The sequence below is a fragment of the Canis lupus genome, chromosome 30 (genome assembly GCF_003254725.2).
Source record: "Canis lupus dingo isolate Sandy chromosome 30, ASM325472v2, whole genome shotgun sequence".
NCBI classification, from domain to species: Eukaryota; Metazoa; Chordata; class Mammalia; order Carnivora; family Canidae; genus Canis; species Canis lupus.
Genome location: NC_064272.1, coordinates 11,382,831 through 11,410,054, shown reverse-complemented (window position 1 = coordinate 11,410,054; position 27,224 = coordinate 11,382,831). Strand labels below are relative to the sequence as shown.

At 39.8% G+C, this 27,224-nt stretch overlaps 2 protein-coding genes and 1 long non-coding RNA gene across 4 annotated transcripts in view; 2 read left to right on the top strand and 1 right to left on the bottom strand.

Moving 5' to 3' along the window:
• Positions 1-1,009, top strand: part of SPG11 (SPG11 vesicle trafficking associated, spatacsin) — a 71,952-nt gene extending 70,943 nt beyond the window's left edge. For both annotated transcript variants that reach the window (XM_025472944.2, XM_025472948.3), the window contains one exon: positions 438-1,009. In XM_025472944.2, the coding sequence (XP_025328729.2) occupies positions 438-618 (181 nt within the window). In that variant the 3' untranslated portion in view covers positions 619-1,009. The remainder of the gene's footprint in view (positions 1-437) is intronic.
• EIF3J (eukaryotic translation initiation factor 3 subunit J) lies at positions 905-27,191 on the bottom strand. The gene is made up of 8 exons (XM_025472954.3): positions 26,948-27,191; positions 26,758-26,861; positions 13,753-13,807; positions 13,142-13,233; positions 7,278-7,392; positions 4,734-4,895; positions 3,003-3,076; positions 905-2,705 (listed from the first exon to the last, which is right to left on the bottom strand). The coding sequence occupies exons 1-8, from the start codon at positions 26,994-26,996 to the stop codon at positions 2,574-2,576; spliced, it is 783 nt and encodes a 260-aa protein (XP_025328739.1). The 5' UTR covers positions 26,997-27,191; the 3' UTR covers positions 905-2,573.
• LOC112676016 (uncharacterized) overlaps positions 27,163-27,224 on the top strand; it is a 109,018-nt gene continuing 108,956 nt past the window's right edge. Inside the window, exon 1 of the long non-coding RNA XR_004810974.2 lies at positions 27,163-27,224. This is a non-coding gene — a long non-coding RNA (uncharacterized LOC112676016).

The window sequence follows — 27,224 nt, the reverse complement described above, 5'->3', positions numbered from 1 at the left end:
CTAAATAGGACATGCCAAAAAAAAATAATAAAATAAATAAAGTTAGCTACCTCTCTGCTTGAGATGGCAAACAGATATCAAGAATCCCCATTAAAAGATCCCTTAATAAAATGATGCAAACAGATGACTGAGGGAACAGTGTACTCACAGTGCTCCGTAATTAAAATCAGAGGACAACTACTCAGCTTGTCTGAGGTGCCCCAAAAACTCTCAACCTCAGAAGCCCCTTGGGAGTATTGCACTTACCCCAAATAAGGTGAGCATTAAGCTAACATTTTTAATGAAATAATTTCAGCGTTTAGCTCGCAACCTCTAACGCTAGTCTTAAATAATTCCTCAAATTCCAGGGTCCTCTCCTTTGTAAGTAGCTGTGTCAGAGCAGATAATCCTTGCTCAAGATAGCATCTTAACTTGTACCTTATGCCCCTTTGTCTTAGATATAAACAACATCAGCCGACAGACACGGCTGTGAAAAACCTGAAGAAGTTACTCACATACTGTGAAGATGTCTACTTGTACTACAAGCTCGCATATGAACACAAATTTTATGACATTGTGAATGTGCTTCTGAAGGACCCTCAGACCGGCTGCTGTCTAAAGGACATGCTAGCAGGTTAGGTGGATTCAGACGCTAGGAGGGTGGCTACTGCCAAGGTGTCCTGGGTGCTTTGTTCTTGTACTGAGATGAGGTGCTGACAGGTGTTTGCGATCGTAGTAGAATAGACTGACCTGGTAACCAGTCCTCTGTGAATAGGGGGTAAAGAATGAATTTTCACAAGGCAATAAGTATTTAAAAGTGATTGTTCATCTATACCACTTTATATAGATAGTGGTATTAAGATCAAAAGCTCCATCTTCCTATTTAGATATACAGTATTGATTAAAGAATACCTGTGCCTGCAGATTCCAGTTTCAAAGGAATTTAATATTATTTACACAGTTAAGGAACAGATGATACATTTCCATTTGTTAGAAACTGATCTCTATAATAAAATAGATTTTAAATTCACTGTATGTCATTATTACTGCCAAGGAAATCTTAGCCCTTGTCTGCCTTAAAACAATCTTTATTTGCTGTAATTATTGCTGCATAGTCACTGCATCCTGTTAATTCCTCCAAATCATTTAGATGGTCCTGTCTTATACTCAGTACTCTACAGAACTTTGACTGAGGTTCCTAGTTCCTATTTAAGAGAAATTTAAAACCTTTTTTGTTCTGTCCCTACTTTTGATTCTCTGATGGTTTCAAAAGACTCCAACCACAAATTTGGTTAAATTGCTTAGAAGAAAATATACAATAAAGATCACCCAATCTATGCTTACAGCCATAACCTGAGTAACAAGCTCAATTATTCCAAATAAATAAGCTCTTCTAGGTAATTAGGCCTTGGTATCTAAACAACCAAATAATTTGCCCAAATAAATAAGAGGAGGAAGGCAGCCCCATACCTTTGTTGCTCTAGGGTGACACTATTCAAGGCCTGGCATGTCATTTTTGTCTTAAAGCTGTAACTTCTTGTCAGGCATTATTTATTAAGCTTTATAAGTATACAGAGAACTCTAGTCCCAAGAGCCGTGTTCTATATTCTCCAAAAATACCTCTTGGGAGTTAACACAAATTTTAAGTCCTCACAATAGTGATTTTATTAAATTAGTTGCTTTATAAAACATTGCAGATGTCATAATTGTTAACATAACAATTTACCAAACTGTAGTCAACTGGTGCAGTTTGCTGAGCATGTTTTATAAAGGAAAGCAAATGCCAAAACCCTGTTAAAGTTGTTCAACTGCAGCTGAGGAGAACAAAGGAGAATTGTTTCTCAGACACTTAAATCAGGGAAAGAAAACAGGTAAAGAGCTTCCCTCCCCCATGTGAAGCACTCTGTCAGCAGAACGGTCTGATAAATAGAAAGTAGACAGTCTATGCACTTGAGAGATTCCACAAGTTGTAATGCAACACAACGGAGAGGTTTACCTTCTTCAGCTTCAAAGTTGGAGGGTTTTGGTCATTTTAATTTTTAAATATCAAGCTAGTGCTTTTCAGCCGTTTTATCTTCACTCTGAGATAAGCAGTCTTCTTCACAATGTAATTTAATATCCTCACGCTCAATTTTAAGACACAGCAATTTTAATACTAGGTGCACACCTCATGCCCTTGCTGCAAACTGCTTTTCTTGACAAGTTATGAAGTAGTTCAAGGAGGTATGGTTAAGGCTGTATTACTGAATGGTGCTGGTAAATACTACACAATTTTTGTCATGTTGCAACCTTTGTTTCCAAGTCAGTGACTGCTGCTATGGAATCAGATAGCAACAATGACAACATTATTAGGTTTGTTTTTTTAAACTATGATTTAGTAGCAACTGAGGTTCCCAATTTTAACCCCTTGGCAGCAAGATCCAAGTTCCCTCATTCGCACATTAGCACCTAAGTGTCAAGGGGTTAAATAACCAGCACAAAAGATACTGCACTTCTGATTGTAGCATTTGGCAGAACTGAAAGGAAAGGAAGTTGTGCTACATGTTGAAGGGATTGTGGGCAACAGAAAGAAGACACCAGGAGAAGAGAAAATGTCACATGAAGTCTTCATAGTCTTGTACATATCCTCCGTCATAGCCGCCATAATCTGCCAGATCGTCTTTCATGGTGGCCTTTAATCCCCCTCCAGGGACCACACCTTTCTTCTTCTTTTTGGCTTTGCTTTGCTGAAGATAAAAAAAGTTTTAATTCATGAGACTACCTACTATGGGCACCTTTTCTGGTACAGAAACTCTCAGACACCAAAGCCTCTGGTACCAAAAAAGCTTCAGTTCTCAAAGGGAGATCTCAGACCTAACCCAGGGAAATCACTACTAATTCCAAAAAGAAAACAAAAGGATGGTAATGGCACTCACACTCCTGGCTCTGTTCCAGTTTAGCTTTAGTTCAGGCTCCTACGACACTTGAAACTATTATGCCAACGCCCCATTCTCAAATAATTTCCCTCACATGCTTGCTCTTACCTTTTCTTGCTTTTGTTTTTCACTGCAAAGCACGGTCAATGAATTGGTAATCTTTTTCAAGTCATCAATTTCCACTAAAAACAAAACAAAACAAAACATTTAATTTGACCATCATTAATTCCAGTAACTGAAAAGGCTATGAATTTGTCCTGTTAAACATAAGATGGTGGGCAGCCCGGTGGCTCAGCGGTTTGGCGCTGCCTTTAGCCCAGGGCCTGATCCTGGAGACCCAGGATCAAGTACCACGTCAGGCTCCCTGCATGGAGCCTGCTTCTCCCTCTCTCTGCCTCTCTCTCTGTGTCTCTCATGAATAAATAAATAAAATAAAATAAAAAAAAAGATGGTAAAGAATCATTCTGGGGATGCCTGGGTGGCTCAGTGGTTGAGCGTCTGCGTTCAGCTCAGGGTATGATCCTGGAGTCCCGGGATCAAGTCCCACATCGGGCTCCCTGAAGGGATCCTGCTTCTCCCTCTTCCTCTATTTCTGTACCCCGCCCCCACCATGAATAAATAAAATCTTTTAAAAACATAAAGTAAAATGGCAAACTTAGGAACAAAAATTTCTTTGTAATGACCTGTGATAACCAAGACACCACTGTTAATGGAAGAGAAACTACAAGTGTCTTTAGAGCTCTCACAATGCTCCCTACCCTACTTCCTTACTCAATTTACACAAGCAAAAGAAGACCCATGGAGGATTAACCAGGCCTTTCCACAACACATCCTCAATGCACAGTGAGAAGTGGCTGAATGAACGTGGTACAATTCTTAAATTACAAATGACAACTCTTGGGCAGCCCGGGTGGCTCAGTGGTTTAGCACCACCCGGGATCTAGTCCCACGTCAGGCTCCCTGCATGGAGCCTGCTTCTCCCTCTATCTGTGTCTCTGCCTCTCTCTCTCTCTCATGAATAAATAAATAAAATCTTAAAAAAAAAAAAAAAAAAAAGAACTCTTCACCCCTTCTCCATTTTCTACCACAGAACCAGAATGAAGAGTCAGTGTCTCAGAAAGGTCAGTGTCCTACTAGAAAAGAAGCCTGTTTATGGGAGAACACACCCTTCCATCCTTACAAAAATATCAAGCTAGAAACAGACAACAGTTTTTAGCTATCAAAAAAGTGTTTCAGTTTTGGTTAGAGAGCACCTTCACAAATGAAACTATAAGTTCACTGTATAGAATTCCTCTTTCTCAATCTTAAAAACAGTCCCTTCCATAATTAGTGCCACACCACCCCTGGTTTTTAACTCCCACACACCCTGCCTCTGAAATGCATGACTCTTCTCAGGGCACGCACCATACCCACAGACCCAAAGAACAGGTACCAGCAATATTGAGCAACTTAAACCTAGTCACAGGCTTCCTTGTTTGTAAAATGAACAGGTACTTGTTGTGGTCTCGCTCTGCATTAAAATCCCATATGCTCAGGGATCATTTTCCCAAAAAGACACTTCCTAGTCTTTTTAAGATATAATTAGGTAAAAGAATAAGCTAGTGTTTTATTAGCTGCTGGGTCAGCAAAGCTCAGTTGTCCCTTTTGGGAAGCCATTATAAAAACATTAAAAAGGCAGCCTCAAAAAACAAAACCACTCACACTCACTGTCTATTTGCAGAACATTCCCAAGGTAACTTCTAAAAAGCAAATCCTAAGTTTATTATAGAACGCAAAAAAAAAAAAAGTCAACTTCCATCCTCCTGAGTACGAATCCAACGACAGATTAGAAATACTTACATGAAATACACACATCTCGAACTAAGGCTTCCAAAAAACTAGCATAATATAGTGACTTTTCATATTGTGTAATTTTATCTTTTAGTAACTTCCCAAACTCTGTGAAGTCATCTCTTGAAGATGGGTTCATAGCATCTATTCCATAAACTGTATTATTAACACCTGCAAGAGAAGAGGGAACACTAAAAATTCTAGATTTTTTTCAAGTTTATAAACCAGTTAGTTAGCTGAACAACCCTGTTACTTCATGCTATAGCTCAGGTTCTTAACCTAGATCCACTGAAGCGCTTGGACAGCATTCAGGAAGTCTGTAAATTTAGATCAGAAAAAAATTTACAGGGCAGCCCGGGTGGCTCAGCAGTTGAGCCTCTGCCCCTGGCCCAGGGCGTGATCCTGGAGTCCCGGGATCGAGTCCCACATCGGGATCTCTGCAGGAAGCCTGCTTCTCCCTCTGCCTGTGTCTCTGCCTCTCTCTCTCTTTGTCTCTCATGAATAAATAAATAAAATCTTTAAAGAAAAAAAAAAATTTACAGGGATGCCTGGGTGGCTCAATGGTTGAGCATCTGCCTTTGGCTCAGGGTGTGATCCTGGAGTCCTGGGATGGGTCCCACATTGGGCTCCCTGGATGGAGCCTGCTTCTCTCTCTCCCTATGTCTCTGCCTTTCTCTATCTCTCATGAATAAATAAAATCTTAAAAAAAAATTTACGGCTTTATTTTCACTAACCTCTAATTTATCATTTCCTTCCATTTTTCATTACAGGCAACAAATCACAGTGATATTAGCAAAACCTGTTACCAGTAAAGATTTTCATATCACATTACAGTTGTAATTACCGTGAAATACGGTTTTTAAATTATATTACTTATTAACCTGCCACTAGATCTTATTTAATGCATTAATAAAGGAGCACACTACTGAATCAAGTTATTTTAATATTTTGATATCCATTTCAATATAAAAGTAAAATCCTGTGTGTTTTATTCATTTAAAAACATTAAATTGGAAGAGACCCACAGTCTTCAGCAGACCACTGAAGGAGCCCCTGGTATAAAAGGGATTTTATTTAAAGTTACTTAAAAGTTATTTAAAGTATAGGTCTAAGAATAGCCCACAGTAAAGTGCGAAGAGAAGGAAAAAGCAAAAAAAAAAAAAAAAAAGAAAAGAAATAGTTCCTGAGAAAGTATCCAGCTAACTGACTCCAGAGGCTAATAAGCAGGGGTAAACCATGTGTGAAATCCCAATAGAAAAATTAATCTAGCCTAAAAGGATTCTAGGCTAAGAGACAGTACATTCTGTATCCTCTTCAACAGTAAATTAGTTAACAATACCACTGATTCAGTATTTTAGTATGAGAAACACAACATTAAAATCCTATTAACCAAATGATGCCTGTATGAATGCATGTTTTTGCCTTGTAATCTGTAATTGTGGTCCCATATTAGAATTTATAGGTATCAGGTAAACTCTTCTCTTTAATAAACACATGGGTGGCTTTTACCATCCTATGAAGACACTGGATAATGGCTGTATGCTCTCTGTAATGAGATGAGTGCAGTTAAGACATGCCAAGCACACACCAGTGCACAGGAGAATCACAGCAACTCTAGATTACTAGCAACTCGTACAGAGAGAAAAATCACACCTTCCACAGAAGGGAGAATGATCATTATGGCCCGCTTGATCCATTTTAAAAAAAGAAGGATGGCCTCGACGGGATGAGCACTGGGTGTTATACTGTATGTTGGCAAATTGAATTTTAGAAAAATTTAAATTAAAAAAAAAAAAAGGAAGGATGGGGGGGGAAAGTCAAGATAACCTAGATCCTTCTTAGTTCTAGGTTTCAATTTCAAAGTTACTTAACTTTCAACATGATCCGAAAAAAAAAAAAAAAAAAAAAAAACTTTCAACATGATCTTCTACTCTGATAAGTACTCAACAGGTAATGACAACAATGAGCTTAAACAAAGTGAGAGCTTTAAACTATTCCTCTGGTCATGTTTCTTACTTTATTTACCCTTTACCCCTGGAACACTCTGAACTTACCTATCTATAGGACCCTGAACATGTCTTTTATATCACGTACCAACCACAGCTGCAGGGATGGCACATAGAAATAGAAGCCCTCCAATGACAGGGGATGGAGAAGGCCAAAAAGAGTCACAAAGAAATAACCCTGAGCAAAGGCACAGCCTTATAAGTCAGTCTAATATTTAAACCTCAAAGCTACAGGTCTCACATTTCATCCAATTCATCCAGCTGATAAATGTATTTAAAGCAGCAGTATACTTATTTTGGGTCCAATGACTTATCTTAATAATTTTTTACTTGATACTCCTAATTATTCAAAACCCTAAGCACGTTTTTCACTCTAAGCAATGAAATCTCAAATATAAATATTAAAAACTCCTTTCTAGTATCTAAGTAAGCCAGTACTGTATTATTTCAAAAAAGGAAGTGTCTTCTAAACTTTCACAACTAGTAACATATTCACCTGGAACTTCAATATTTCACTGCAATCACCTTCTCAACCCCGCCCACTTACCAAAAGTTTCTTTTGCTAATTCAAGGTCTGACTCTTCCTGTAATTTCTTTAGCCTCAGTTTATCTGCTAATAGTTCTTCTGGTGTTAGCACTTTAGGTTCTTCAGGTTCTTCTAACTAAAATGAGACAAAAAGGAAGTTTTAAAACATCTGGCATTGTGATGGACCAGTACATTTTTGTATTGCTAATATTTTTATTAAACATATAGAAATAGGGACGCCTGGATGGGTCAGTGGTTGAGTGTCTGCCTTTGGATCAGGGCGTGATCCCAGGGTTCTGGGATCGAGTCCCATATCGGGCTCCCTGCAAGGAGCCTGCTTCTCCCTCTGCCTGTGTCTCTGCCTCTCTCTCTGTGTCTCTCATGAATAAATAAACTTTAAAAAATAAAAAATAAAATAAAAGATGGAACTGACATTATAGAAAAGGGAAAACCTGTACACTCATATCTGCTACTAAAGACTGTATTTTGAAATAACCTTTCTAGGGCAACTTAGTAAGATGTATGAGTCTTAAAATACTTTTATATGGAATCAAAGAATTCCACTTCTAGTTATTTACCATAAGAAACCAAAGATGCATACAAACATTTAGCCACAAGGGTGTCCAATGGAGTATTACTTATAATTTCAAATACATTTAGAGACAACCCAAATTTCAACAGAATGGTTAAATATGACAACACAGATGATCCTCAAATAACATAAGTTTGAACTACATGGGTCTACTTATTCACAGATTTTTTTTTCAATAAGATTTATTTGAAAGAAATAATAAGCAGGAGGGAGAAAGGGAGATAGATCTGAAGTACACTCCACACTCAGCATGGAGCCCAGCACGCGGCTGGATCTCATGATCCTGAGATCATACCTGAGCTGAAACCAAGAGTCCAGTCCAACATTTAACCAGCTGTACCACCCAGGCTCCCCATCTTTATGATTTAATAACATTTTCCCCCTCTTTTTTACTTTATTGGAAGAATACAGTATATAATACAACTACAAAATTATGTGTTGACTATTTATATGTTAGCAGTAAGGCTTCTGATCAAGAATACACTATCATATGCACCCCAGGTGGCTCAGTGGTTTAGCGCCGCTTCAGTCCAGGGCCTGATCCTGGAGACCAGGGATCGAGTCCCACATCAGGCTCCCTGCATAGAGCCTGTCCCTCCCTGTGTCTCTGCCTCTCTCTCTCTTTCTCAGGAATAAATAAATAAAATTTTAAAAAAAGAGTACGCTATCAGTAGTTAAGTTTCGGGGGAGTCAAATTTGTATGTGGATTTTTTTGACTGTGCAAGGAGTCAGCACCTTAACCCTCAATATTGTTCAAAAGTCAGCTATACTATGTAGACATAAAAAAAATGTCTTTCTCCAAAGAATCATAAAAAGAACTTATCTTTTTATATTTGTTACTATTACAAAAGTAACACATTGTTATTTGTTAACAAATTTAAACACATACCATGGAAGTTGTCACTTATTTCCCAGTCCTACTCCTCTCAGATGACTGTTAACATCTTTATACTGTGATATTTCCTATAACAAACGCATTATTTTACTATAAGGGAAAGTCTGTGACAGTATTTACTGAAGTGGGGAAAAAAGTAAAGGAAGCTTGTGCCATTTGTGATCATCCATGTCTATGCAGTTTGCAAATTCTAATTCAGAAGTCTAGTTCTGTAATACATAGCATTCTGTTTCTCATGGAGAAGATGAAATGAGAAACGTCATTATGCCAAGTTAAAGAAATATCAGAATACTTTCTTGAAAAAGGGAAATATCTTGACTTAACCATCTTAGCAGATCTGGACATCATGAAGTATCTCCTGCATCAAAAGTGAATATACTGAATACACTATCAAACTAAGGTTTCTTTACACTGAGACTAATACCAAGACACAACAAAAGCAGTATAAATTTCAACTTCAATGACCAAGAAAAATCTAATCAAGATGGCTTCTTAGACTGAGCTATAAGATCCTATTGCTTGTCCTGATCATAGAAACACACATGTAGGGATCCCTGGGTGGCGCAGCGGTTTGGCGCCTGCCTTTGGCCCAGGGCGCAATCCTGGAGACCCGGGATTGAATCCCACATCGGGCTCCCGGTGCATGGAGCCTGCTTCTCCCTCTGCCTGTGTCTCTGCCTCTCTCTCTCTCTCTCTCTGTGTGACTATCATAAATAAATGAAAAAAAAAAATTAAAAAAAAGAAACACATGTAGCTATTTTTGGATACACAAATATAAATTATTAAAAAGTATCTAAAATGTTCCCGACTGGAGGAAACGGGCACTTTCATACATTGTTGGCAAATGCAAACTGGTTACAACCCCATACAGAGGGCATTTTGTGAACATTTATCAAGACCACAAATATGATTTGCCTTTTCATCCAGCAATATCTCGCCTGGGAATTTATCCTGCATATATGACTACACCCATTAGAAATGACCCACATGGGATGCCTGGGTGGCTCAGTGGTTGAGCATCTGCCTTCGGCTCAGGGCATGATCCTGGAGTCCTGGGACCAAGTCCCGCATCGGGCTCCCCACAGGGAGCCTGCTTCTCCCTCTGCCTGTGTGTGTGTCTCTCTGTGTCTCTCATGTATAAATAAATAAAACCTTAAAAAAAATGACACACACATATGGTTATTCATAGAAGCACTGTTCATCAAGTAAAGGACTGGAAGAAAAAAATCTAGCTGTCCACCTCTAGAAGACTGGTGAAATACAATATGGTGCATCTAGGCAATGGAATACCATACAGCTACCAAAAAAAAAAAAATGAATAAACCAAACACTAATGAAAATGATTTATTATAGAGGGTGACAGGGAACAAGATGGAGAGGCTAGAACAGGAATGGATATGTAAGACTTTTCTGAGTGTACCATTTTGGTGTAGTTTTGACTTCTGAACACATTTCATGTTTAAAAAATTTTAAAAAAAACTTTAAAATGAAAACAAATGACTCTAAAATGTATATTAAAATACACAGGGGGGGCAGCCCTGGTGGCGCAGCACCTTGGCGCCACCTGCAGCCCGGAGTGTGATCCTGGAGACCCAGGATCGAGTCCCACATCGGGCTCCCTGCATGGAGCCTGCTTCTCCCTTTGCCTGTGTCGTTGCCTCTCCCTCTCTCTGTGTCTCTATGAACAAATAAATAAAATCTTTAAAAAAATAAATAAAATAAAATACACAGGGGAAATAATACAAATGACTTTAGAACCCAGGATGTAATTCTACATCCTTAGTAGGATATATTCTAAGCCCCAAAAGAACTGCAAGGAAATCCTAAACTTTATTCAGTAGCTTTATGTTACTGGTATCATAGAAAAGCAAATAAACAATTACATTATTATACCAGTATTTTCAGAATAAAAGAAAACGTCAATATGAACTAATGCTTACACAACACAATGCTTATACAACACATACACACAACACAACACATTTCTAGCTTCACCCATTAAAAAAAGGTCTAGAAGGCAAGTCCACCTCAGTAACACTGAGTAACTACTAGCAACTAAATTTGGCCCCTATCATTTCCAACTAAAAAGAACCATAAAGAAGTAACTGATTCAAGGCCTAAAGAGAATTTACCAGGTGAGCCCAACACTTCTTATTCTGCCAGAAAGCAGGGAAGTTTTCAAAGACTAATGGGATTCTGTAAAAAAAAAAAAAAAAAAAAGAAGAAGATTGGGACATCTTAAAGGGTTTCCTACTGGCCAAAGCTGGGACAATTTGAGCATCCAAAAAATAATTACTGTATCTAAATAAAACACAATAAATTTATAAAAATCTGTAAATCCATAAATTCACTCAGAAAAAAAAAAAACCTACAAAAATCCCTCATTTTTCACCATTGAAGTTATGATTACACTCTTTCCTTACTCTGAAAAACTGGCAATTAATAGAAAACAATTGGGACGCCTGGTTGGCTCGGTGGTTAAGCGTTTGCCTTCAGCGCAGGGCGTGATCCTGGAATCCCAAGATCCAGTCCCACATCAGGCTCCCTGCATGGAGCCTGCTTCTCCCTCTGCCTGTGTCTCTGCCTCTCTCTCTCTCATGAATAAATAAATAAAATCTTTTAAACAAAACAAAACAATTACGTTTTTACTCTTTCAGCACAAATCATATCCAGAGTAACCAAAAGCAAAGTAAGAAGAAAAAAAAAAAAAGCCAGACAATAACAAATGGAAGAGAAGTCATAGGATGAAAAAAATCACCATTCTGCAATCCCTAATTAGGCAACAATCATCATTAACACTAAACAAACTGGTGAGAGGTTGACATGAAACAAGGATTAGGTTGTTACCACCTTAACCCACTGATCAACTTTAGCATCACTAATAATAGGACACACATGATGTGACTCCTGGTGTGATGTGATACAATATAAAGCACACAGCACGACCTCTGAAGCGTTCCAATTAGAAATGTTTAATCTGAATTTGGAAGTCAAATCTGAGAAGTCAAACTTTTAGACTTATCTGCCAAGTTACAGAAAATTCCAAATATAAGTAATCAGACAAATCAAGAAGGTGGGATGTTTTATAAAACAAAGGGGCTCCTCTCTTCAATAAGTCAATGTTATCTTAGAGAGAAAGACACTCCAGGCGACTTAGGATATCTTAACCACCTAATGCAATGCAAAGTCCTTGTCTGAACAAACCATACATAAAAGACATTTGGAGACAATCAGGAAAATGCATATAAACTAAATACTAGGGCAGCCTGGGTGGCTCAGCGGATTAGCGCTGCCTTTGGCCCACGGCGTGATCCTGGGGACCCGGGATCGAGTCCCACATCAGGCCCCCTGCATGAAGCCTGCTTCACCCTCTGCCTGTGTCTGTGTCTCTGTCTCTCTCTCTCTCTCTCTGTGTCTCTCATGAATAAATAAACAAAATCTTTAAAAAAAAATTAAAATTAAATAAACTGAGTACTAGAGGACATTAAAAAATTATTATTCACTCTAATAGGTACTTAATCATGTAAGAAATAGCCTTGCTTTTTCAGAGATGCATACTGAAGTGTTTAAAGGTAAAATGCATAATGTCTATTGTGGACTTGATTATATTTTAACAACAAAAGAGATGAAGCAAATATGGCAAATATTAGCAACTGTTAAATTTAGGAGACAGACGATTATTCATTTTCTCTATTTTTACGTTTGAAATTTTTAATGAAAAGTCAAGAAAAAAAACTAAAAAGCTCTCTATGGTGATATGAAAAGATCTCCATGATATATTAAAGCAAGATGAAAACTATAAAAGTAAAAAAACTTAAGAAAAGCAAGGAATAAGAATATATAGTTATATCCAAAGACACCTCCGCGATGCAAGAAACCAATATTCACTTAGGAGACAGAGGGAGAAAAAAACAGGATGTTGAGAGTTCTTAATACTGTTTTGACTTTTGAATCATGTAAATGTACTTTCTATTAAAAAAATTAATATAGAAAAAAATTAACATAGAGTTCCTGATCTTCCTCCAAGTAATCAGGAACACCTACATAGTACATGGCAGAGAAATGGTTACTTTTTTGTATTTTGCTCAATATGTACAACTGCAATTAATCACAACTACAAAGAATTGCAGGGACTGGCAAAAATCACTGATGGTAGTACTACACAATCATGACTGTTCCTGAACATTTGTGGAAATTTAAAAGGCATTCTAATACATAAAGCTTCCAGGTTAGCTTTTTGCAAAACCACAAATTCAGTTTGGGGATTCACTTGGTGGATAGTATCCATGGAGTCTTTACAAAGCCCTTCAGATTGCGATGTAATATTTGCTGCCTATTAAGACACTGTACCACTACTGATGTGAGAATTCTGTATTGCAGGAAACGAATGGTACTTACCCTCTTTTTAATTTCTTCTTGCCTTTTCTTCTGTTGCCGTTCTTTCTCTTTTATTTTCTCTGCTATTTTTTTCTTTTCTGAAACTTTTACTTCTGAAAGAAATGTTTTAATCACAGTTATCCTGAGTATTTTCCAGTTTATGGATAAGACAGATATATAATACTTGTATACTTCAAGAGACCAAACTTCTCCCAGCTCCAGTTTCATATGGTGACTTACTGGCAAATAAGAATGGGAAAGTTCAAAAAAAAAAAAAAAAAAAAAAAAAAGAATGGGAAAGTTCTGGGACTCTTCCTTTCTCCTCTCTGATCTGATTCCTAGGACCCAAACACCTCCCTTCCTATTTCCCTAGCACTTGCAGCAGGATTTAGTGAGGTCACATAACCTACTCTCTCCTAACAGCAGCGCTCCAAACAGAAAGCAGTAGGCAGTACCCAATATGATTATGATTTGAGGGGAAAGAAAGGAATAAAGAACAGAAGAATGTTTGGCTTCTAAACACTAAAATTCTCAATTTTGTGAGCTAGATTCTATCATATGTCTTAACATAAGCACTACTACATGCTCACCAAGACAGAAAACCAAAAAATAAAGGAACCCCAGTGGCTCACCTGGTTTTACTTCTGCTTCCTCTTTTTTTTCATCATCATCATCATCCCAGTTATCCTAAAGAAAAGGATCTCTATTAATAATTCTTGCATAGGATGCCTGGGTGGCTCAGCAGTTGAGTGTCTGCCTTAGGTTCAGGGCACAATCCCGGAGGCCTGGGATCAAGTCCCGCATCGAGCTCTCTGCATGGAGCCTGCTTGCTTCTCCCTCTGCCTACCCCTCTGCCTCTCCCTCTGTATATCTCATGAATAAATTATTTTAAATAATAATAATTCTTGCATATTTACTTTTCCATGTACACCTTATTATCAGCTTGTCTAACTCCACAGAAACAGTATTTTTTTGATATTGCATTAAAATTATTAATTAATGTTGGGAGAACACACATCTTCATGATGTTGAGCCACCCTAGCCAAGGAAAAGGTCTGTCCTTCCATTTGTTCAACTCTACTTCTGTATCTTTCAAGTAAAGTTTTAAAGTTTCTCTCTTACGGGCGCCTGAGTGGTTCAGTTCATTGAGTGTCTACCTTCAGCTTGGGCCATGATCCCAGGGTCCTAGGATGGAGCCCCATGAGGCCACATCTGGCTAACTGCTCAAGGCGGAGCCTGTTTCTCTCTCTTCTCTGCCCCCTCCACCCCTGCGCATGCTCTCTCTCTCTCATGCTTTCTCTCAAAATAAATAAAATCTTTTAAAAAAGTTTCTCTCAGAAGTTTTGTGAATTTCTCTTTAGGTTCATTCCTAAGAATTTCTACATTCCTACTGTAAAAAGAGTTTTTTTCCTGTTAGTCCTCTAACTGGTTACTATTTGAGTACATAATTGGCTTTTATATGTTAATTTTACATCCTGCTACCTTACTAAATTCATTTATCACTTTTCATGGATGCTCCAGGATTTTCCAGGTGTACTACCAAATCATATGCAAACGAGAATGGCTTTACTTCCATACCAATTACTTCTTTTTTTTTTTTTTTTAAGATTTTATTTATTTATTCATGAGAGACACAGAGAGAGGGGGTGGGCAGAGACACAGGCAGAGGGAGAAGCAGGCTCCATGTAGGGAGCCTGACGTGGGACTCGATCCAGGGTCTCCAGGATCACGCCCTGGACTGAAGGTGGCACTAAACCACTGAGCCACCCGGGCTGCCCCCATACCAATTACTTCTTAAAGACTTATTTAGAGGGCAGCCCGGGTGGCTCAGCAGTTTGGCGCCGCCTTCAGACCAGGGTGTGATCCTGGAGACCAGGGATCGAGTCCCACATCAGGCTCCCTGCATGGAGCCTGCTTCTCCCTCTGCCTATGTCTCTGCCTCTCTCTTTCTCTCTGTGTCTCTCTCATGAATAAATAAATAAAATCTTAAAAAAAAAAAAAAAAAAAAACTTATCTAGAGAGAGAGCAGGAGGAGGGGGAGAGGAAGAATCTCAAGCAGATTCCCGGCTGAGCGCAAAGCCTGAAGCCTCTGATCCTCTGACCTGGAGATTATGATCTGAACTGGAACCAAGAGTCTGACACTCAACCTACCGAGCCACTGTACCCCACTTCATTACCAATTCTTATGCCACCACAACAGATTTATCTAATTGCACTGGCTAAACCTCTAGTACATTGTGAATGGTAGCAGTGATAATGATCATTGCCTAGTTCTTCTCTTAATGGAAATGCCTCTAGTGTTTCCTCATATAGTGTATGCACCCCAGCACATTTATGCTGTGCTGATAAATTTATCAGTTATTTTCTTGCCTGCGAATTTCAGTTCAGTTTCTTCCAGAACATACATGCTTTCATTATTTTTTCATTTAGATCTTGGTCCATGTGGAGTTTTTTTCTCTTGTGTGGGATGAAGTAGGAATCTTATCCTCTTTCCAAATGGTTACCCAGCTGTCAGTTACTAAAAAGTCCACCTGAGTCCTGTGATTTACTGTACCCTAAATTTTCACAGGTACTTGGTATATGTCTGCTTTCTACTCCATCCCGCTGTCTATTGTCTCTTCATACATCAATACCATACTGCTTTCATTACTTTATAGTATATTTTTATATAGGCTATGCTTAGTCCCTTCCTTATAGGTTTTCAGGTTTTTAAGTATTTTCCTGGCCATTCTTGCATTTGTTTTTCCATATTAACTTTTATATCAACTTGTCTCATTCTATAAAAAAGCTTCTCAAAAGAAAAAACAAAAAGCTTCTCTGTTAACAAAACACAAGACAACCAAGCCAAAACTACTTCTCTTAAAGTAATTTGTAGCTGTTTTATTTTTTTTTTTTATTTTTTTTTTGCAGCTGTTTTAAATAAAAAACTGAAAGGCCTTCATATCTTTCCCAAATGTGAAAGTATCCAACATTCTAGTCAATAACTCAATTATTTCAAGTAATATTCCACTCAACATGACCCTGGTTAATGAATTAAATCTATATAATATTTAAACCCAGTATTTGGGATCCCTGGGTGGCGCAGAGGTTTGGCGCCTGCCTTTGGCCCAGGGCGTGATCCTGGAGACCCGGGATCGAATCCCACATCGGGCTCCCGGTGCATGGAGCCTGCTTCTCCCTCTGCCTGTGTCTCTGCGCCTCTCTCTCTCTCTGTGACTATCATAAATAAATAAAAAAATAAGTAAAATAAATAAATAAATAAATAAATAAACCCAGTATTTAAGAGCAGTCAAGAGCTGATCAATAGCTTCTTGAATCACTCCCTAACTTGGGCAGGGCACTTTAAGGTGGATCTATACTCTTGTCTTTTCTTCTTTTTAAAAAAAAATTATTTAAATTCAATCTGCCAACATATAGTATAACACCCAGTGCTCATCTCATTGTGTGTCCTCCTTAATGCCATCACCCAGTTACCCCATTCTCCCACCCACCTCCCTTTCTGCAACCCTTTGTTTCCCAGAGTTAGGAGTCTCTCATGGTTTGTCTTCCTCTCTAATTTTTCACCCCTCAGTTTCCCCCCTTCCCTTATGGTCCCTTTCACTATTTCTTATATTCCAAATATGAGCAAAACCATATAATTGTCTTTCTTCAACTAACTTATTTCACTCAGCATAATACCCTCCAGTTCCATCTACATCGATGTAAATGGTAGGTGTTCATCCTTTCTGATGGCTGAGTAATATTCCAAATTCTTTATCTATCTATCTGTTGAAGGACATCATTGTTCCTTCCACAGTTTGGCTATTGTGGACACTGCTGCTAGGAACACTGGGGCGCAGGTGTCCCATGGTTTCACTACATCTGTATCTTGGGGGCAAATACCCAGAAGTGCAATTGCTGGGTCTTAGGGTAGCTTTATTTTTAACTTCTTGAGGAACCTCCAAGCTGTTTTCCAGAGTGTCTCCACCAGCTTGCATCCCTACCAACAGTGCAAAAGGGTATTCTTTCTCTATATCCTCACCAACATTTGTTGTTTCCTGTCTTATTAATTTTAGCCATTCTCACTGGTGTAAAGTGGTATCTCATTGTGATTTTGATTTGTATTTCCCTGATGGCAAGTGATATGGAGCATTTTTTCATGTGCTTGTTGGCCATGTGTAGGTATTCTTTGGAGAAATGTCTGTTCATGTCTTCTGCCCATTTCTTGACTGGGTTGTTTGTTTCTTGGGTGTTGAGTTTTGCAAGTTCTTTACAGATCTTGGATACTAGCCCTTTACCTGATATGTCATTTGCAAATATCTTCTCCCATTACGCAGGTTGTCTTTTAGTTTTACTGACTGAAGCTTTTTTATCCTGATGAAGTCCCAATGGTTCATTATTGCTTTTGTTTCCCTTGCTTTTATAGATAGGTCTTGTAAGAAGGTGCTGTGGCCAAGTTCAAAAAGGTTGTTGCCTGCGTTCTCTAGGATTTTGATGGATTCTTGTCTCACATTTAGATCTTTCAACCATTTTATCTTTGTGTATGATGTAAGAGAATGGTTCAACTCTTGTGTTTTCTATACCTAAGAGAGTCTCTAAATATAAATTGATTATCAAATAATTTTCCAAAGGCTCCACAGACTTAGAATGTTTAATAGGGACAGACAACAGCCTTGTATTTTGATAGGGCTTTAATCTATAGGTAGCCTGGCCATTGTCTCAGCAACTACCAGGCACCCTATGACATGCCATTTGAAGCTGAACCACAGATTACAGATGCAAAGCAGGGGGCCCTGATGCCACTGCAAGATGTAGAGGATGACTAATGTGCCTAAGTATGACACCAAGCTTCTGTTTTATAACAAGACAGGTCATAATCTGAATCAGTCTAGACATTTAAACTAACCAAGCCTTGACTTTAATAAAAATCTCTAAGTCCACCAAAGGACTAAAAATCCTGATTAAGGCTGCCATACAGTCTGCAAGCAGAATAGAAAATAGTTCGTATGAAAGTAAAATATTTTTATAATCACCCTTACCTTGGCAATTTAGCTCAGAGTCAAGGTTAACAGACTGAAAGCAAACCTGCTAGTCATTGTTTGGACATCTAAGACACAAGAGTTAGAAATTAGAAAGCAGATGTTTGTATAATCTCACTGGTTTGCTTAAGTGCTTGTTATCAATACAGCACAGTACAAAAGGAATCCTAGAACTAAAAATAAAAAGTAAACACCAGGAGTTTTTGTTGTTGTTTTAATCTTCACAGAACATAGAAAGCTGGGTCTGTGAATAATATTCCATTTAGGCAGTGCTTCAGACAGGAAGACCACTTGTTTACTTGAAAGGGGTACATAAAAAAAAAAAAAAAAAAAAAGAAAGGGTACATATTCACCACTTTCTACTAATAATAGTGATGATGACAAAAATGATGATGATAAAGCATTTGCCAAGTACTTACTTTGTACCAGGCACTGTGCAAAGGGTCTTACATCTAGTAACAGAGTTAACCCTCACAAAAGTTCTGTAAGTAAGGTAGTGTTATCCTCAATTTATAGATAAGAACATTAAGGCCCTGAGATAGCTATCCCAAAATCTCAGTGAAATATAACGAAATAACTAAACAACAACAACAAATGAAGGAACCAGTTCTAAATGGACCAAAGTTCCTTTATAGTGTCACAGTAAACGTAACTTTACACCTGAGTCCTGAATTACATAATAACTCTCTGAGAATTAGGTCTCTCCCACACCAAAATTTGTTCTTTCCATCAGTTCTGGAACGAGTTCCCCTGGAATTGCAGGAAAGCTGATCAAAGAGAAGTGTATGGCACATAATATCATGTCCAGCTGCAAATCTATCTAACTCAAATTGCCTGTGATGGTTTTCTACTAATTTTAAGAAACTAGTCTAGCAGCCTCTAGTAAGTACTAAGTGGCCAAGATTGGAGAAGTATGGCTAAAACTGAAGAGCTCCATCCTGATACCTCCAACATGAAGAAACAAACATCAGAGGAGCATTTCTCAGTTCCCGTTCTCAGTAAAACTTCACCCCCACCCATATCACACCTCCCTCAGTATCTCATTTTTATCAATTCTACCTACCACCTCTATCCCTGTTCCTGGTTTTCCCATCAAAGCATAAACCTTATTCCAGACACTCAAGTTAAACTGTCTCATCAATGCAGACATAATAAGGCTACTTAGAATTCTACCACAGAATGGACTGTAGAAGCAAAAGCAGTGGTTCCTATTAACAAGTCCTGGGGGATCCCTGGGTGGCGCAGTGGTTTAGCGCCTGCCTTTGGCCCAGGGCGCGATCCTGGAGACCCGGGATCGAATCCCACGTCGGGCTCCTGGTGCATGGAGCCTGCCTGCTTCTCCCTCTGCCTGTGTCTCTGCCTCTCTCTCTCTCTCTGATGTGACTATCATAAATAAATAAAAATTGGAAAAAAAAAAAAAAAAAGGCCCAAAAAACAAGTCCTGGGAACAGCAATGGTATCTGTTCCTATGTTCATAAAAGAACCATTAAAGGCAAGCCTTGCCTGTCACCCTCACCTCATAGTGCTCAAAACAAGTCTGCCCTGAAGTTTCCGCCATTCTGGGGACAAGTCCCTTAAGAAGGGAGCATAGTGATGTTAACAAAGAGACTGGTCACCCTTCCAAACAGATGTAATCCCAAAAGCAGGTCAGGTAGTTTTCCCCAAGAACTTAAACTTTTTGTTTCCTTAGTTATAAAATTTGCAAGTGCCTAAAAAATACACATAAGGTAGAATGTTGAAATCTGCCCAATTTTCTGTAAATACTAGGACTTTGTAAATGCTGACAATAAATTCAAATAAAATTCAAAAAAGGTTCTTAGAGGAACAACTAAAATTAACACATTTAAACAGCAAGTAAATCTGTAATTTAGTAATCTCTAAACGGTTATTTGGTTCCAGAGAATACCTATCAATAACCAAGTAAATTCCTTACCCAATTATTTTTGGTAGGTAATAAATCTTCCAGGTATATTATTCAATTTATCTTCAAAAGAATTACCCTGGTTGCTCTCGTAAAATAGCTAGCTTCCATAAAACAGAAGCAGTATATAAACTACTTACTTATCTATACTCTTCTACAGATACACACCCAACACCATTGGAATAATTTTTCTGAAAGAGATGGCTGCTTTTCAAGTTTAAAACCTGCTTCCCAATTGAACATGACTGAGAACTGAAAACAAAAATTTTAAATCCTGCTTTTTAAAAATTTATTATTTTTTTTATTTTTTATTTTTTCCAAGAAAAAAGCACTTGTTAGCATTTAATGAACCTCCCCCTATGTGGCTTCAAGCTACTAGAACGCAGGCGCCCCCCACACCCTTTATCTTCTCCTCAGTTCTTCTACTGAAGAATTTGGCCTTCACGATGACAGGCTGTTTTGGGAGTTTTCCCTTTCCCAAAACTTTGTAGTAGCCCGATCGCACCACATCGATAATAGGAGCAGCTCCAGAAAAATATGGAACGCTTCACGAATTTGCGTGTCATCCTTGCAAAAATTTCTAATAATATAGCCAGTAGTTGGCTAATCTATCATCTTCAAAATGTACAACTACAGAATGTCACATGCAGTGAGAGAACACATTTAGGGCTGAAAATGCTTTCCAACTTAAGCAAGATATATTTATAGATCGTCAAATAGAAGTAGCTTCAAAGGAGAGTGAAATTCTTCTGCCTCATAGAAAGAGTCCATTAATTAACATATACCCTTTTACTTTTCTTTAAGTAGTTTGGTTTAGATAAAGAATAACCTTTTGCAGGAAAAGAGCCTTCTGCCGACTTTCTGTGAGCTGTACCGACCTGCTCTGAGAGGCCTCAGAACTCTGTAACAGTCTTCTTGCATGGCTAGACTTCCCAGCAAAGTTCAGTTTTTAAAAGAAGCCCAAATGTTCTTCCATCACCTCAGAACTATGCTGGCTTCTGGAAGCCAAGGTACCTGCCTCAATAAATTCTACTTCATTTAATTCAATTCATTAAGTTTTTAACATCCTACCATGTATTATGGCTCAGCACTCAGTTGAATTCCATCTCAATGCCTACCTGTCTTATATTTGGAACTGTCATTAATCAATTCTACTTTAAATGCTTAGCTAAAGCAAGATCAAGATACTGAACACTAAACAAATGGCTTATTTAATTCCAGTCATCCATCAAGACAAACATATTAAGTATTTTTCAATAACAAACATGCTTCCTAACTAAAAACTTACTAGTTGATTAAAACTTTCAGGGAACTGAAATGATATAATTGAGATTTTCCTCAAAATAATCTGGTTAGGGGAGGAGAAAAGCAAGTGAAGATATAGAAGAAATAAGATCGCTCATAGGTTTATTAAACTTCTCTTTACCTCTGTTTGTTTGGAATTTTTCATAAGAAGTTACACACACACTTCAAGATACCCATTTCCTGGCAAAATGCCCATCTTCTGAGTATTTCCCAATAATCTCCCATTTCTCTGAAGTAGAGATTCCCTTCTTCAGAAGTGCTATTTCCAATGCTGGGAAAATGTCCTCACTGGGCAGCTGAGTGGCTCAGTCAGTTAAGCATCTGCCTTCCGCTCAGGTTGCAATCCCAGGGTCCTGGGATTGAGTTCTGCATAGGGCTGCTTCCTCACCAAGGAGTCCGCTTCTCACTCTGCCCCTTCACGCACATGTTCTCTCCCTCTCTCAATAAATAAATAAAATCTTTAAAAAAGAAAAGAGGGACGCCTGGGTGGCTCAAGGGTTGAGTGTCTGCCTTTGGCTCAGGGCGTGATCCTGGAGTCACACGACTGGGTCTCACCATCAGGCTCCCTGTGTGGAGCCTGCTTCTCCCTCTGCCAGTGTCTCTGCCTCTCTCATAAATGAATAAATAAAATCTTTAAAAAAAAAAAAAACATAAAAATAAATAAATAAAAAAGAAAAATGTGCTTACTCTGGTAATTTATTTATTTATTTAAGATTTTCTATTTATTTATTCATGAGAAACACAGAGAGGGAGACAGCGAGAGGCAGAGACACAGGCAGAGGGAGAAGCAGGTTCCATGCAGGGAGCCCAACGTGGGACTGGATCCCGGGTTTCCAGGATCACGCCCTGGGCCAAAGGCAGCGCTAAACCACTGAGCCACCCGGGCTGCCCAATACTCTGGTAGATTTAAACTATTAAGCTGGATAGGATCCTAACAGATGGTTGAATGGGTAGAATGAGACAGGTAGTTTTCAACTAAGTTCATTCTCAGATCTTTTTTTTTTTTTTTTTTAAGTTTTTTTTTAAAGTTTTTTTTTTTTTTTTATGATAGTCACAGAGAGAGAGAGAGAAGCAGAGACATAGGCAGAGGGAGAAGCAGGCTCCATGCACCAGGAGCCCGATGTGGGATTCGATCTTGGGTCTCCAGGATCACGCCCTGAGCCAAAGGCAGGCGCCAAACCGCTGCGCCACCCAGGGATCCCCATTCTCAGATCTTTTAAAAAAAAACTCTATAACAGTATTACAGGAAAAAATGCCAGAGATGTTTGAACACAGCCAGAAGTTTCTTCAATACAATTCTACACACCTTGAATAAATCCAGCTTTTAATCTATTCTATATTGAAATGTTAGGAGACTAGTAAAATGGAATAAAAGTTATACTGCCTCTGTTTTTTTTTTAAAGATTTATTTATTTATTTATTTATTCATGATGCATTAGACTTTTTTTTTTTTTTTTTTTTTTTAATGATAGTCACACAGAGAGAGAGAGAGGCAGAGACACAGGCAGAGGGAGAAGCAGGCTCCATGCACCGGGAGCCCGACGTGGGACTCGATCCCGGGTCTCCAGGATCGCGCCCTGGGCCAAAGGCAGGTGCTAAACCACTGTGCCACCCAGGGATCCCCTATATTGCCTCTGTTTGCAGCGGATAGCTAGCTACACACTTCCTTCTTTGTCACCACAGCCTGTACATCACTCCAGCAATGGGGAAGGAGTCCAGTGATATATGCTAAGTGAACAATTCCTCCCACTAACTCTGCATAAGATCAGGATAGTAAGAAAGGTAAAATAAAGCAAGTACAACAGGAGAGTATGCTTCCCAGTTCTCATCTTTTTTTTTTTTTTTTTTAAGGATTTTCTTTAAGTAATCTCTACACTCAACATGGGGCTTGAACTTACTTACAACCCTGAGATAAAGAGTCGCATGTTCTACCAAATGAGCCGCCAGGGACCCCTGGTTCTCATCTTTTTTTTTTTTTTTTTTTTTTAAGATTATTTATTTATTTATTCATAGAGACAGAGAGAGAGAGAGGCAGAGACACAGGCAGAGGGAGAAGCAGGCACCATGCAGAGAGCCTGACGTGGGACTCGATCCAGGGTCTCCAGGATCATGCCCTAGACTGCAGGCGGCACTAAACTGCTGCGCCACCGGGGCTGCCGGGTTCTCATCTTTTTAACTGGGAAGAAGCACAGGCTTCTCTCCTCATGAATATTAGCAATTCTACGCTTTCACCTAAATCCGTTTCTGTCACTACCAGACAGCTATCTGAAAAGTCTTCAGGGAACCAAAATGTTATAATGTCTACTGAAAGACAGTAAACTACTGAAGCAAATTACTGTAACAAAGACCTCAGTTTTCTCTTCATATCTCAGGACATTACACATGACACTAAATCTATATTCTTAAAGGTTAAACACTAGATGATGACATAAATCGAAGAACTTACTGTTTCTGCGTATCTTACCTTTGAAGACTTTAAAAAATTCATACGTTGTACTATTTAAAGGTTGCGATTATTTGATCTCATGAAAACTAAGCCTTGTTTTCGTATCCTTACAAAAGGATTAAGTACTAAATTATCAGAATTCAGAAATTTGGTATTGACAAAATTCAACTTCTAGATTGGTAAACTCAGAGCAAAAACTTGCTTGACAACCAAGGTCATTCCATTCAAAACACAAAATTCACAGAAAAATAGCCACTGTGGGGAGAACTTATTCTGGAGCTCAGGAAATCACAAAATGCGGTACAAAATAAACCCCAGATACTAGAGGTAACCGGTATATTTTCCTTTAGCCAGAAAAATTAAGACTACATCTCAAGTAAGAGTATTAACACTGGGATGCCTGGGTGGCTCAACGGTTAAGCATCTGCCTTCAGCTCAGGGCATGATCCCGGAGTCCCGGGATCAAGTCCCACATTGGGCTCCCTGCATGGAACCTGCTTCTCCCTCTACCTATGTCTCTGCCTCTGTGTGTGTGTGTGTGTCTCTCTCATGAATAATAAAATCTTTAAAAAAAAAAAAAAAAGAGAGAGAGAGTATTAACATTAACTGAGTGCCTCAGAAGTGCTAAGCAACTCTGCTTAATGCTAGACATTTAATCATTTAAGGTGCAAAATAGGGGTGCCTGGGTGGCTCAGTTGGTGTTGGACTCGATTTTGGCTCAGATCATAATCTCAGGGTTGTGAGATCAAGCCCTGTGCCTCAGACTCCACAATGGGTGTGGAACCTGCTTAAGATTCTCTCTGTCCGGGATGCCTGGGTGGCTCAGCGGTTGAGTGCCTGCCTTCAGCTCAGGGCGTGATCCTGGAGTCCTGGGATCGAGTCCCACATTGGGCTCCCTGCATGGAGCCTGTTTTTTCTCTGCCTGTGTCTCTGCCTCTCTCTGTCTCTGTGTCTCTCATGAATAAATAAATAAAATATTAAAAAAAAAAAAAGATTCTCCCTCTCCGTACCCTAAGTAAATAAAATGTAAAACAACCCCCCGAAGTTATCTCCTATAATGAAAACTTAGACTGGGAAACTAAAAGATTAAAAAACTTGTTTGTGACCACAAATAGAGAAAATGTCAAGGCAATATAATGCACACCCATGTCTGTCTGATTCCAAACCTAAGAATCAAACTACTCCATGAATACCATAACCTGGGAATCTTGAAGAAATTCAAAAGAAACCAACATTTCAACTCAGAAATAAAATGGACAAGTTGAGTTTTTCTCCAAGATCAACTTCAATGTTTATGTAAAAGAAATAAGATATTTGAATAAAAGAAAAGAATCTGCACTGAAAGAGTGACTGGACAAGATGACCTTTATGGTCTCTTAGCACCTGTAAATCTCAAACTTAGTTACTTCATTTTCTGGTACTTCTTTCCTGATTTATCCCATCTTTTCTTCTCATTTGCTAAATCATTCCCAATTTTCAGAACAGATGTCCTAACTGCTGCATCCAGTAAGCATACAAAAAGTCAAAGGACAAATCTGAACTGAAGGCTCAAAACAGAAAGTCCAAGACAATTCAGGGAAGTAACTAATACCTTGCAAGGAGACTGATACACAATCCATTCCCATATATATACAACATGTAAATACAGCATTTAAGTATCTTCACAAGAGTACTACTCATTTATTAATCTCAATGTATGCAAAGCTCACATTCTCCCTGAACCTCAAGCTGTTCCATAAACTGGACATCTATCTCATTAGACTCTGAGGAGAAAAAGGTAAAATCCAAACAAAAGTAGTATTAAGCTCATAGTGATTGTCTAGCTTAAATTTTTTCAACCCGAGCAGGACTGAACAGGGTTCCCAACATGTATTGAAGGGTAGAAATTAGGAAAGTGAAAAACATACACTAATTGAATCAAAACCAAAAGAAACTTTTTTCTCAATTCATACAAAACTTTATCTGCACCAATATATAAAGATTTTGAGAGTTCTGTTAATAAGAATCTTAACATTCTGGGGTTGAGAGGTGTTAGCTACTTAAAAACAAATACACTAGTCATACTGTCATCTGAAGCCATTTGATAAGTCCCCAGGAGTTTTCAAAAACAAAATGTACATCTGGTTTAGATCAACAAAGCACAGGGGAAAAACACCGGCCCCTCGTCTATTCCAACCAGTATTTCCTTAGGAATCATTTGTATGTAGATAAATAACTCTATCAACTGTCCATTTCCAGGTCGCTGGGTGGACTACCTAGGTTTCTGGCCAGTAACTCCTGGTTATCTCAGTACTCGGTTCATCTCTTTACCACAGGGCGGGGGAGGGAAGCCTAAAGTTATTTCACTTTACTGCTTCTATTGGTCTTGTGTTTTAAAAAAAAAAAAAAAAAAAGACTGAAATTAAACCACAGTATTTCATTCATCTAACTGCTCAAACACACTCTACAAATGGGCCTTTGGAAACATAAATGAGTTACTGCCCCGGGAAGATCTGAGCTCAAAAAGGCAGGTGGGTTGCAAGACTTTCCATATGGGATACACCGTGGGGCTCAACCCCCGACTTCCCGGATCCTTCCGGCGAGCGGCTCCAGACCGCGAAGTTTGCACGTGGGCCGGGCCCTGCTGCTGCTGTCACCTCCCGTCGCCAGTTGGCGGATGGGCTCCGGGCCGGGGCGCAGACCCTTAAGAGGGGCCGGGGCCGGGGCCGCCACCGCCCTCTGCGAGGAAGTCCAAAAGGCCACGCTGCTAGACTTCGGCCCATATGGCTGGCGAGCCGAGGAGAGAAGGGCAGCGGGAAGCCCGACGCTGGCGTCTGGACCCGCAGCCCCGCAGGCCCGGGCGGCGCCCCTGGGCCCAGAGTCCACCCGCCCGCCTGTCGACGGGCATCCCCGCCCGCGACAGCGCCAGTCCGCTCCCGCGCCGCCGGGAGCCCCGGCCCGCACCCACCTTGACGTCCTCGTCCTCGTCCTCGCCTTCCCAGCGGTCCCCGCCGGCGGTGCCGCCGCCCCCCACCTTCCGCACCGGGTCTTCCACGGAGAACGTGTCCGCGTCTACGGAAGAGAGCGAGCCGCGTTAGCGCCTGCTTCGGCTTGAGGCCAGCGCCGGCCCAGGCCCTGCCCCCGCAACTTCTCCTCACCCCAGGAATCAGAGTCCCCCGCCGCCGCCGCCGCCGCCGCCGCCGCCATCTCGAACCGGGCGTGAGCGTGTGTGAGGGCAGAGCTAGCGAGGAGTTAGCGCGGCGGAGGTGAGTCACTGGCTTTGCTCTCGTTGGCCGGCGCGGGGCAGGCTGGGACCGTGGCTGACTGTGCGCCGGGGCCCAGGCCCCGCCCTCTCTGGAGGAGGTGGCGGGGCGACGCGCGCGCGGGCGGAGAGGGGCGTGGAAGGCGGCGGCGGGCGCTGGCGGCGGCGGGAGG

Excerpts from the sequence above, each read along its gene's own strand:
- EIF3J (XM_025472954.3), bottom strand. The coding sequence starts at position 26,996 with ATGGCGGCGGCGGCGGCGGCGGCGGCGGCGGGGGACTCTGATTCCTGG. Across the intron at positions 13,808-26,757 it reads ACGAGGACGAGGACGTCAAG|GATAACTGGGATGATGATGA; the intron begins GTGGGTGCGGGC and ends CCTTTTCTTTAG. Across the intron at positions 3,077-4,733 it reads TCGAGATGTGTGTATTTCAT|TGGAAATTGATGACTTGAAA; the intron begins GTAAGTATTTCT and ends TTTTGTTTTTAG.